At 39.4% G+C, this 13,236-nt stretch overlaps 1 protein-coding gene across 13 annotated transcripts in view; it reads left to right on the top strand.

Annotated features, from left to right (window-relative positions):
• Window positions 1-13,236, top strand: part of Trpm3 (transient receptor potential cation channel subfamily M member 3) — a 980,795-nt gene that overhangs the window by 674,125 nt on the left and 293,434 nt on the right. For 12 of the 13 annotated variants that reach the window (XM_045151751.1, XM_045151752.1, XM_004653125.2 and 9 more), the window contains exons 2-3: window positions 7,418-7,497; window positions 9,144-9,348. In XM_045151751.1, coding sequence (XP_045007686.1) covers window positions 7,418-7,497; window positions 9,144-9,348 — 285 coding nt within the window. Of the gene's footprint in view, window positions 1-2,668; window positions 2,724-7,417; window positions 7,498-9,143; window positions 9,349-13,236 lie in introns of those variants that run through there. The other variant, XM_045151757.1, reaches the window with a different exon arrangement.

Raw genomic sequence — 13,236 nt, 5'->3', positions numbered from 1 at the left:
GAAGGTAAATCACAGGAGACAAAACTCCTTGAAACTGGCTTTGGTTTAGGGCTCCCTGTTTTAACTTACACAAAATGCCCAAGGCTCAAGTAGTATTATTTTTGTCTTTGGTACAGGTCACATAGAAGGAGGTTCAAACCATATTTTCTAGTGAATATTTAATTATCTTTTGAAAGGGAAAGAAGCAAAATCAAAGAAATTGGACTGGAGAGAATAGAGACAAATAATACATGGGCAATGCTTAGAAGACTCAGTATCATATCCAATACTCAAGTATTATAGTAATATGAAAAAGGTTGTATTGCAAGAAGTTGACATAGGTACATTGTTGAATCAGTCTGCATTGGGAAGATTATTGACTACTAATTGATTAGGGTCAAGGCCCTGCAACAGCCATCCTATTGCCTCAGTGATTTAGGCATTTGTGTGCCAATGTACCGCTTCCTATTGCTCTTTCCCTCCCCTCTTCTCCTTCTTCTTCCTTCTTTCCTCTGCTCTTCACTTGTAACTGTGTATATGTAGTTTTTTATGACATATACACAGTTACAAGGGAAAACTGAAAAGCAAGTGGAATAAAATTAAAAATAGCCACAACTACTATCATAGAAGGTATTCTACTTATAATCCTTGTATCTATTTGTGAACTTCTTTTTATATAACAATGCAAAAACGTATACTGCTCCATGTAAATATAGACTTCTAAAGCCTAATTGTGATCACCACATGGAATAAACCATAATTTATTCAGTCTCCTATCAATGGACTTAATTTGTTTCCATTTTTGTATCATATAGAATACTGTAAGGAGTATCCTTTTGTTCTCAGATCTTGGATGATTTGCTCAGAATGAATGCTTAGGAGTGTGGCATATGCAGAGAGGAAGAGAATGTGTCTTGTCGGGTTTTTCCGACAGGTAGAGCTGGAGGAGGACCAGGCCTGCTGGTTCCTCCTGAGGGCTTGAGGAGGAGGGTGAGTGTCAATGGCCAGAACACACAGAGCCGGGAGTCTTGTCAGCACAGGATCTCCATTTATTATAACAGGCAGGTGTGTATATAGTATTGAGAACGAAGGCAGGAATCTCAGGAAGGGATGAGGTGTAAGGGCCAATAGCATATCGTGACTTTTGAAATGATCAGTTCTAAACTGTAAGTTTTTTTTTTTTTTTGTGGAAGTAGCAGGCCAGAGGCAATTTGGTGCCCTGCTGAGTCATAGCTGGCCAGAGACAGGTTGCCAAACTTTAGCCAGGCTCAGGAAGTTCCATTAGGCCTCGCATCCGGGCCTTTCAAGGCCCAACAGTGTATCATTAAGACTGTGTCTGATTCCTGAAGACAAAGGAACTTTCTCCCACATGTGCTTCATGCCACAGCTCAGCCCAGTGTTTTCATTTGGTTCTTTCCCATCATACTATTTTATCAATTCAAAGTAACTGAGTAATTTACTGCCTCTTGTCTGTAATACAGCTTTGTTTGGTGAGAGACCAGAATAGGTGGGAATTGAGAAATCAATTCTGGAAGGAGCATAGATAGTGAAAATGGCTTAGGACCTAAACAAGATACATTTCTCTCAGTTACCATCATCACTAGTATTAATTGCATGCATAACACATTCCAGTCACTCTGATACAAAGTCACAGAAAAATGAAAATTAAAGAGTCATCACTCCCATGGATCATAGCACTCAGGACTCAGTGGTGAAGGATGCCACCTCTCATTCATAGGAAAATGTGCTACTCTTTCACTTCTTAAAGAGGAGCCTTGCCTTACTGAAATTTGAACTCTTTTCTCCCCCAGTGTGTTCACTTATCCAGTTAAGAACTCCTATTATCTAAAACAATTCTTTCTTATATGACCTTCCAACACACCCTTTCCATGTGACTACATAGCAAGCTGGAATCTGAGTGGAGCCATGCCAAATAAAAACATCAGTGTCACCACTCACTATGGAGGGCACAGCTCGTCATTCAATCAGGGAAGGTTTCTCAGACATTTCCAGCTGTCAGGGAACGGGCAGAGGATGAAAAGAGTAATCAGTCAAGTTTTGTTGACATGTAGAAGCCGTGGAAGGTCCCTGGCAAACTCCAACTTTATTCTATGTTCGCTCATGTCCAGGGACTAAAGTATTCTTTTAAAACACTGAGTTTTAAACAGTTCCTCTTTAAAGAAATGCTATCATCCACTCCGTGCCTGTGGGTGGAACAATGCCTCTTGTGTGTTCAAACTTCTTGGAGCATTAATACACTGTTTCTTTAGAAGGATTCACTTTCTGAAGCTGAACTTTCAGACTTAGAACACCTTATCACAGGCTCACAAGCCTGCTTTCTGAAAATGGAAAAAGAAAAGGTGGGGGTGGGGATGAGGAACCTGTTAGGACCTGTGCCAGTTAAATCCGATCTCTCCAATCTCTCTGGGGATTTGTTTTTCTTCTGGCGTCAGATTAGATGTTCCAATCAAGCAGTGTTTGAGGGCTGTGAGGGAATGTCCATGGGACTCTTAGTGAGGCTAATCCTGAAGCACCAGCACATTCCAAGGGGCTAATCTGCCCAAGTTCATTGCTTACTTGAAACGTCTCTTGGGGGAAGAGCCGCCCAGCTAGTGACTTTTTTTTTCCAGTGGGCGGTCATACGAGCATTATTAACGGGATGGCCAGCACTGGTCACAACAAAATGAAAGCAACAGGAGCAGCTCAGGGGACTGCCTTTGCCTCCAGCCAAAGTCAGTGAGCAGGTAAAGTGATTTCAGCTAACTTTTCTCTTGTTCAACTTAAGGATATTGATGTGGGGATTTGGAGAAAGAGCAAATTAAAGCACAAAGAAGGGTGTTAAAGGAGGCAAAGATGAGAATAAACATATGCTTTGGTCCCTTTGGATCTGTGATATTTTTCTCTTATAAAGATTGGTGTACACTAGATCACAGAGCGTGGGACCATGCACAGCACCATGGAATGCCTTTTGTAATTTGTTTCTAGAAAGTTAGTGTACTTTTGATGTTGTGGTCACTTGTCTGAGTTACTGCTCTTCTGTTAAGTTTGCACTGCCTGTGTCCATTCCCTCCTGGAGAAGGGCTAAGTGCCATAGCTGTTGGGGATGGGTGAGGAGGAAGAGTAAGTATGTGGTTATATGAGGCTGGTAGCAGAGCCTTTGTGACAAGGAGGTGAAAACTGTTCAAATAAAATAACTTAATCTTACTTCTAAGATAATATTATTTATAGGTTCATTGTGCTATACCATTTTGATGTTTTATTGACCATATATTTAATTTTCAAAAATAACCATTGGTTTGCTCCTTGAGACCAATCATTATACCTTGTACAAAATGTAGATGTCTTCACTTTTGTTTTGAAAGAGAACATCCTTTAATTATTAGCCTTTGAAAAATACCTACCTATTACACATCATACATGACTGACAATGCAGAAAAACAAGATGGAAATAATCCTTGACAAGCACAGCATGGTTACCTGCCCATCCTGTGACCAGAAAAGGAATGTCCAGAAGTGATTTTCTGAGGGCAGATAAAAACTATCTTATCTCAGAGGACAGGAGATTTCTGAGACATATTTCAAAAGAGAAGACATTAGGACAAACTATCTATTGAAGTTTTGTATTAAAAGAGAATTAATAGGTCAGCCAGAAACAGCATGTCAAACTTATTTTGTGCTCTCTAACAAGAGGCTAAAATTCAGTGCTAACTTAGTTGAATGTTGGCGAAAGGATAAAGCTTCATGCAGAGCAGTTCAAAGCATTCAGACAAAAGAAATGAGAATTAGCTTAGGCAACAAGTTAAACCACGATTATACACCAAATATGCCCACTCCAAGAAAATAAGTTTAAAAAGCTAATATTTGTCCACACTAACAAACTAAATGAAAGCACAATGAAACAAATCCTGCAATAGTCAGTTATGCATATTTTGTAGCATTCCTAATCATGTGTTATGCATGCATTCTTTCTATGATATATTATGCATTTCTCACAAACAAGAAGAATCAAATTCACTTATGAGGAAGATCTTTTACCTTCCCTCTCTCTTTTTTTCCTAATTGGGCCTTGGCAAGTAAACTGATTAATCTAATAATGAGAAGTAAAGACTGGTTCTTTTTTTTTTTTTTTTTTTTTTTTGCTAACAATGAGGTCCATTTTTGCTTTTGAGAATGTAATTAAGTTGCTAAACTGAACACAAGCCAAATTACTTAATAGGAAAGATTAAAAAGCAGGATGGCATTCTATATGTAATGATCCTTATAGACACATCATCTTCCTGAAACATCCAGGAACTTCAACACTGAAACTAAGATTATGAATAAAACAAAGAATGAAGGTGTCCTTGAAAAGTCTAATTAATAAGCCACAGTCTCCTAGATTCTTGTGTGAGGAGCTCTGCTGTGATTTCATTTCTTTGCTAAAACAGGGATAATGTCCATCCTTCTTTCACTTCTTTCTTGGATAGCTAGGTCTTCATAAGGTTGCACTCCACCCCCAAGGAGAGAGGAAAAACAGATAGCAGAGTTTATTCCTCCACATGTGAGGACTAGAAGGGAATATAATACAGGGAGAGATGCAAATCTGAACCAGCTTCCTACAAGCCACTTGATTAAGTCAGCATGGTCCTAATACAAAGCACCTCCCCAGCATTTTACATGGCTGTGTGCATATCAACATTTGGTGCCAATACCATCTCATTCAGAAGCAGTATAGAACAGGGAGTGAGACTGTGGATCCTGCAGCCTGGCCACTCAAGGTCAAGCCTGTCTTTGCCACATAGCTTTTCTAAAGCTCCATGGAGATGGTAGGTACACATGGCACAATGACAAACACATGATGAACAAATGTCAGCCGCTATTACTCTTTATTGATTACTACTATGTGCCAAGTGTTTTATCTGAATTACCTCATCTGATTATCACAAAACTTTGCAAAGCAGCTAATGATATGAGGCTCCAAGAAGTAAAGTGACCTTTCTTTATACCCTGTCTTTGCCAGCCCAGTGCCCTATGATCCTATGATTCCCAGCATGAAGCCATAAAGGGAACAGGTGACCTTGCTCATTGCCACAGAAATTTCATAGTGCCCTCACCTGGACTTCTAATTAAACTTTTAGTATAAGAACCATCCCAGAAGCTGGGAATTGGGGTTACATGACTGTAATCTCAGCATTCAAGAGGCTGAGGTAAAAGAATTGCCACAAGTTCAAGGCCAGCCTGGGATACAGAGTGATTACCAGGCCAGCCAGGGCCTACTGAGTGAGATCCTATCTAAATAAACAACAGCAACAAAAAAGCAACCCATTTTTTTTTTTCCTTTTCTTGAAGCGAAGCATGCTAACCCAAAAATAATAACCTAAAATGTCAGACATTACTATTGTGCCCAATATGCAAATGAGGAAAGCTAAGGATCACAGAGCTCATGGCTTGCCTCATCTGCCAGAGTCCCACTCAGGCACTTTTCCAACTGTAAACCTCACATCTTACCCATGACACTCCTTTTCCAACTTCCTCTCAAGGGAACTGATTAGCACTTCCTGAAATATGCAGATGTTGCCCCATAGCAAGCCTTTGAAGACCAATGAGAGTGGTCACAAAAAGAGTTGGGAAAGCACACTCTCCATTTGCTGCTCCCTGAGGTATAGGGAAAGAAAGTGGGTTTCAAATGTCCAGTGAGGAGCATTTTCTTTCTGCCAAGAGATTATATCAACAAAAGTATTCAGTGTTTAGGGAAAACCACCAGCTACGAATAGTTTAACTTACAGGCTTTTTACAGAGATAAAAACTGGTTATCTTTGCCGCCCAGTTCATTTTGGCTGCAAAGATGGTGCCTCTCATTTTTCATACATGTTTGAGAAGTAAAATCTTTGAAATAGGCTTTTCATGTTCAGCTGACCAACAGAACTGCAAATGTCTTCTTTGTAGCATGAGCAAGCAGAGGCCCACCTGGACCTGCAGATCTTGGTGGGAGTGTAGGCAGAGAGGACATCTAAAAATAAAGCGACCCAGTTATGATCATTACTGACACAGAATACAGTGCGGTGATGGCCCTAAACCATGCTCCATGTGAAAACTATTTTCTCTCTCCTAAAACTCTTCTGTGACTGCATGTATGTGTACTTGTCCATGGCACGTGTGTGTGGAGGTCAGAGAACAATGTCAGGCATCATTCCTTCCTTGCCTTCTGCCTTGTTTGAGGCATGGTCTCTTGTTCACTCCTGTGTACACGAGGCTGGCTGGCACCCACGAGCTTTGAAGGATTCTCCCGCATCCATCTCCCACCTTGCCATAGATCTGGCTTTATACGTGGGTTCTCTGTATCTGAACTCAGGTCTTTATCTGTTGCCCAGTAAACACTTTATCTACAGAGCCATCTCCCCAGCCCTGAAGTGTGTATGTTTTCATTAACAATAAGGAACTATTGCTGTTGGTGTCCTATGCTTGCGTAGACCTCAGTTGTGTGAGTTCAAGAAAGCAAGCATAGACCAGAACTCAAAACAGTACCTGCAGTTGTGGGAGTCCCCGGCAGACAACGCCACCACCAAGCACAAGCTGGGAATACATCCCGGCAGTGACTGACAGAGGTCAAGTAGAAGTTGCTTCTAGCAACTTCCATCTGAAATACTTTTGGGAGGAATTTTCTGAACAGCTTACTGGGTTTCACAGGAAAGTTTCTACTCTTTCAAATGCTAGTGAAAGAAGGATAGACAGGTTCAGAATGGCAACTCTGCCTCATGATTTTAAAGTTCCTTCAGTTTGCCAAAACATCCTTTGTTTATATGGGAACCTCATATGGATGGCAGAATTTTTTAGGCGGAGGGTCCCAACAATGCCATTCTAAGAAGCTATACTTTCTGTATGTGTGTGGGAGGGGATTGCAAAGAAAAAAGAAGTATAAACTTCCTTATCAAGAATTACCTGTGAATTCTGAGACTGTACTGAGACGTTACCTTCTTCATCTTTCCACCTCTCCCCTATTCTTAAGTATTACTGATTTAAATTTCAAGAGAACCTTAATGATGTAGCAAAGTTTTTGAGTTATGTCATTTAGGCCAGTCATCTTCCTGTCTTTCCATAAGGAAACTCTAACAGAAGCCTCCACCAGAAAAACCTAAACTTTTTTTGATATGCTGCTTCTAACTCATGAATATTCATTTTCTGTAATGTTACAAGCATCATGTTCCACCCCTCCAAATTTATTTTCTCTAAAATAGTATTGGATTGCTATCCTTCCTTTAAAAATATTTTGAATTTGTCTTGCCTTTAATATTCCATATCATGTTAACATAATTTATAGGTTATAGGAATCACTGATTTTATTATATACAGTGTGAAATAAGTTTATTATATACTAGGTTACTATGTCATTATGTAATTTTGCTTCCAGGTGAAAAATCTTTAAGTTTTGTTTAATTTTCCCTTACTCTTTCTCTTTCAGGCTCAGAAATCCTGGATAGAAAGAGCATTTTATAAAAGAGAATGTGTTCATATCATACCCAGCACCAAAGACCCCCATAGGTAATCTTGTTGTCTTTAATGTATTAAGAATGTGAAATAGTAATTATGGGGACACACTACAATAGTAAGCACAACCCATTGTAAGGGAAGCACTGTCAAATTGAAGGTATTTTGGAGTAGCCATCTATAAATACATTGCATACCATGCATGCTTGCAGGCATCTTAGTCTAAGAGTCTGTTCAGAATAACAAATCTGTCAGTGCAGTACGAACCAAACACTTGATATAAGTCTAGTTTTTGTTATGATTACTGGGTTTTCTTTCTAAGTATTTTGTCAAAATGTTTCATTTATAACAACTTTTTTTAGGGATGGGGTGATGGCCCAATGAGTAAGCATACATAGACATGAAGCCATGAGTTCAGATCACACATAAAGCCAGAACACAGTAGCACATATGTCTGCAATACCGTGCTCCTATGGCAAGATAGATGGAGTTAGGAGAATCCTTGTAAGCACACAGACCAGATAGCCTGGTACACACAGCAGTGAACAGAGACCCTATCTCAAACAAGACTGAAGGCCAGAACTGTGATCTAAGGTTGTCCTTGGACATTCACATGCCCATCATGACATGCACACACCTGTACTCATCCAACCATGTATACAAACACACACGCGCGCGCGCACACACACACACACACACACACACACTTTGAATAAGAAACTCATAGCAAATTAATGAGGGTATAAACCTTCATATTCTCCTACATATTTTCTGAACTTTACTTACCCTTCTGAAAATCAGTGTTATATAAATGGGAAGCAAATTGGATAAAGTAGCCTATCTACATTTGGGAATGTATCCTTAAATAAACAATTTAATAAAGCAATTTGAAATAAAGATTATATAGCCATAGACTAACCATGTAACCTTGGGCAAGTTATCTAAATTTCAATACTACAATATTTTATCATAAAATGGGTACTAAACTGTTAATGTTTAAAAATGGAAGCTATGTATGAAACTATTATTACAAATGATTTTAATAAAGGTGTTATAATGTGTGAAGGTCATTTGCATGGTAGAAGAAACAAATATCTTTTATATATTTTTTCTATTATTTCTTCCAGATGACTTAAACCTGAATATTTTCCTTCTCAGAATGAGCTATTTGATGTCAAATGTCAATTAGGAGCACAAGCTAGATTGTGACTTACATATTAGTGATATTCCTTACTTAAAATCCTTTCTTCAAAGCATGTCAGTGTCCTTTATAGGAGTTTTGATATTTGATAGATAGGAGTAATGAAAAGTAGAAATACAGATGAAACCCAAAGTCTATTCATAGAGGTTCATTTCTTTCCTTCTAAAAAAATGTTAAATTTTCAAGTAGAAAAAAACAAGAGTGGAAATGAGTTGTTCCCAGTTGTCCTACCCCAAACATTATACCAGGAGAAGAAGGTGCAGATGGAAATGCAAGGAAGCGTGATTTTACAGCTAAAAGAAAATGGGGAAGGAAGGAAAGAGCAAGAGATAAGGGTGTCACAGAATGCTTCCGTTCCCCATCAGCTGCATTCTGGGATTTTCCCAGATACTTGACTGAAATGGGTCCATATGGATTGTGGCTTTCTACATCTCTGTTGTCTGGTTGTGCCTTCCAGTAGTGGCTGATACAAGGGTTCACTTTAACTCTTATGTTGTAGGTGTTGCTGTGGGCGTCTAATAGGCCAGCATGTCGGACTCACCCCCAGTATCTCTGTGCTTCAGAATGAGAAAAATGAAAGTCGCCTTTCCAGAAATGACATCCAGTCTGAGAAGTGGTCTATCAGCAAACACACTCAGCTCAGCCCAACAGATGCTTTTGGGACTATTGAGTTCCAAGGAGGAGGCCATTCCAACAAAGCCATGGTAACCAGAACAGTTCAGTTCCTCATTCCCACATGGGACTTCCCAATCTGTGGAGGAGTGATAAGAGCCTGGGACTTAGGCTTCCTGCCTTGTCTGATTTTTGCTGCTTTCTGTGGGCTATCCTTCTCTAATTACCTTTCCCTTTGTCTTCTTACCTGTTGCTCTATCAAACAGGGGAAAGAAAACTTTCTACTCAGGATATTTAACATAGTTAATATAAGATCAGATGAGTATCATTAATAATAGGACAAATAGTTTTCTTTTTAATAATTTATTTTTGGTTAATGTATCAATTGCACATGTTAATGGGGTTCAGCATAATGTTTACTCATGTGCATGCAGCAAGCACAGACACTGATCAGATTCAACTCTCTTTTCTTCAACTTCCCCATCCTTTTGCGTTCAGATCCAGTATTTGTAGTGTTCACATATGAGAGAGTGTAGAGTACTTTTCTTTCTCTCTGGCTTATTTTCGTTAGTTCTTACTGTTTGTTATGATATTTGTTGCATCTCACCCATTGAGACTATTTTGCACCCTTCTCCACTCCCTTTGGTGAAAAATGTTACCTCTACATTTCCATTTTTTTTCCCCACTAACCATCAGCACTCTCCTTCCATCCAAGGTAGAAATGATGGTCCCAGCCTGACCTTTCTGGTTCTAACAGAACTCTTGTCAACCACATCAAGTGCTTTTTCTCCCAGCATCTGGCTTCAATAATGTGTGCCACAGGAAGATTGCATAGGAAAATAATTTTTTTAAAAAGGGGGGGGGCCTTGGGAAATACATAACTTTTGATTCTAAGAGTTGTCACTTTTTAGCTTTTAAATCTCCTCCTGATCTAACTTCCTATGTGGCTTACAGATTTTCTTTTTCCCAAGGACTAAAACACAGCATGTGTTTTGAAAATTTTGGAAGTTGTATAGTATAACAAGTTTACTTCTAACTGTGAAGAGTTGGCTGAGGGTGGGAAGTGGAAGGTAGCTTTTCTTAGGGACAACATTGTGTTCTGGATTTAGAGGTAATTTCACTGAGGACAGCAGACCTCAAAGTTTCAAGAGACTCACTTATAGGAGCTAGTTTAAAAATATGCAGTGAAGTTTCTCTCTCTTCCTCCCTTCCTGTATCCTCTCCCCTCCTCTCATGTAATAATTTCTTCTGCAGAAATGAATCACCAAACTTCTCCGAAGTTCCTCCCTCATAAAACTAATTTTGAGTTATATGTTCAATTAAAGGAAGATAAATAGAATTAGAGATTCTCATGTTTCTCATCTACTTAAGGGATATATTTATCCACACAAAATGATGAATGGTCCCCAACTCAGAAAAGCCCCCATTCACAGGACTGATTGAACCCATTTGTAGCATAGGCCTTCGGGAACTGTGCACTTGGGAATGAGTAGCTGGGCAGTACACTTGACAGAGAGGGGTAACCAGCACCTCTGTAGGTGCTTGAATGGTTCCTGTAAGCCCTGTGCCATGAGCCCTGCAAGCCTGTGGAAAACGTTTGGTTATGCTTCACATTCTTAATGTCCAGTGTGACCACGCTCATCTCCCTATAGATCCAGGTGCTGGAGAGACTTTAATTGCCACGATGGTGCCGTTTTCCAAAAGCACGCTGATCTGTCTTTTAAGGACTGCCTTCAGCTAACTCATGGATCACAGAAGAAAATCAGTCTAAATTTTTACCAAACATAGTTTGGACAGAAAAATTTACTCTGGGGCCTTAAATTCATGAAACTTGGAGCTAAATTAGAAATAACTTCTGCCAATTTTGAAGATAAAGTTTCCCTGTACTGAAAACAGTTTAAAGGCCGAAGGCTAGACTATAGTGTGGATTCTGAATCCAGAATTCAGCCAAGGCTCTTCTTACAACTGTCTCATAAATGCTATATGGGACAGTGAACATTACTTAAATTTTCTTGATATCAGAAGTTAATTCTACTATCATAAGTGTTAAATAAGATGACAAGTTAGAAACACTGGCACAATACTGGGCGCATGAATAAACATTAACTGATTTCTCTGCTACTTTTACTAGCATCCTTATTTCTCCCAGGCTCTGAGTTAAATTACAAACACATTTTCCTCGTACTTTGAAGTATACTCATTTGATCTATATGCCTTTGCTTACTATTTTAAATAGTTAATATGTTTTACAATATAAATACAGTATATAATACAAGAAGTTTTTACATATAATTTTATATAATTCTAGAAGTTCTGAATTTGCAACCTACTGGCTGACCTAACTGCAGCCATATGAATTTTTTTATAGCGAGGTGCTGTATCTTGCTGGCTCTATGACTGTCTAGTTTACTAAGCCTGGTGCCTCACTTTCCTCATGTCTAAAGTGAGGATGGTAATTCCAACATTATAGTGCTGTCTCAAGTATGGAATGAGTCACTGTATATTAAGGGCTTAGAACAGTGTCTGATGTTAAAGCATATGAAGTTTACTCTTGTTATGTTCTTATGAAGTGGTTATTTACTCAGAGAGAGGCCTTTCATCAATTAAAATGCAATGTGTGCTCTTGAAATCACATAGAACTGGATAAATTATTGAAGTCAAATAAAACTGGATAAATGCTCACTGTCTGACTAGAAAGTCTTCATGAAGCCATTTAATTTTGAAAGCCTCATTTGATGTTGCCACATTTGATGTTTATGAGGATTAACTACCAGATAAAAGGCACCTGGTAGACAGCAAATTCCCCAGGTTTTATGAAAATAGAAAGTACTTAGAGATAGGGCAGAGCCATAAGACTAGAATATTTGCACAAGAGCACCAGGTTGAGGCAACCTACAGTCTAATCTTTGTTCTGTGAACAAAAGCATTAGTGATGGTCACCAACAGGAGCAACAAGCTAGTGGTGTGTGAGCCCCCCACACTACACTCCTTTATGTCTACATTTAGTCATCCCCTACATTCACTCATTCTAGCAAGGGAGAATACGTTTTGTTCCCTGCCATCTTCTGTGCCTTGTTCCATATACACTTCAAGTATACTGAGCAACACCCATGGATATCTATTATGATGAGCACAGAGAGGACTCTTGTTAAATAATTTTCCTCGCCAGGAGCATTACCTAATACCCGGGAAATGTCTAGCAAATTTGAGAAGCTCCTAGAAAACTGCAGAGTGAAACTCTAAATGAGTTTATTAGAATGTGGGCCTTTCAGAGCACTAGCTAAAGTACTGTGGAAATTTCTTTTGGTGTCTGTAGTAAATGATAATCATAATCACAAAAGAGCAACTAAAAGGTATTGAACACTCATATCACTGCTGCTGTGCCAAGTACTGACAATGTCTCATTTGTTTATGGCTGGGTATTTTTATCATACATGGTAGACTCACACAGTGCGACCCAGCATTGTTAAGTAATTTGTCCCACGTCCGGTCAATATGTGTTCTGTGGAGGTTGTGATGTTCAACACTGGAGGGAAAGGCTGGGAAGAAGGTGGAGGTTCAGTATACTCCAAAAGAGCAGACACACATGGATGCTGCAGAGTCTGGGCCCTTTAGATGGTGAGTAAGGCTAGGTAAGGCCACCTATGCAAGTTGTATGGAGTAGAGGGAGAGTGGAAAATGAGAAATTAGAACCCCTTTAGGGAAATAGAAATCCATTCTCTCTTCCTATGGCCAGCGCCCCAGCTCCAGTGGACAGCTGTCATACCCAAAACATTGCAACCTCTACACTGTGATGTGTTCAGTCTTTACAAAGGCAAGGCATGGTTAATCACTGACCAAGATTGCAGTTAGGCCAGTAACCTAATATGCCTTTGGTCCCCTGCTTCTGACAGGAGCACTTGTGGTTGAAGTGATTTTTAACGAAGTCATCAAAACACTCTGGGGGCTGGATGACTTTAATCCACTTTTAAATATGTAAG

The sequence above is a fragment of the Jaculus jaculus genome, chromosome 1, assembly GCF_020740685.1.
Source record: "Jaculus jaculus isolate mJacJac1 chromosome 1, mJacJac1.mat.Y.cur, whole genome shotgun sequence".
NCBI classification, from domain to species: domain Eukaryota; kingdom Metazoa; phylum Chordata; class Mammalia; order Rodentia; family Dipodidae; genus Jaculus; species Jaculus jaculus.
The sequence above is the reverse complement of the archived record's forward strand: the minus strand, read 5'-3'. Positions and strand labels throughout refer to the sequence as shown.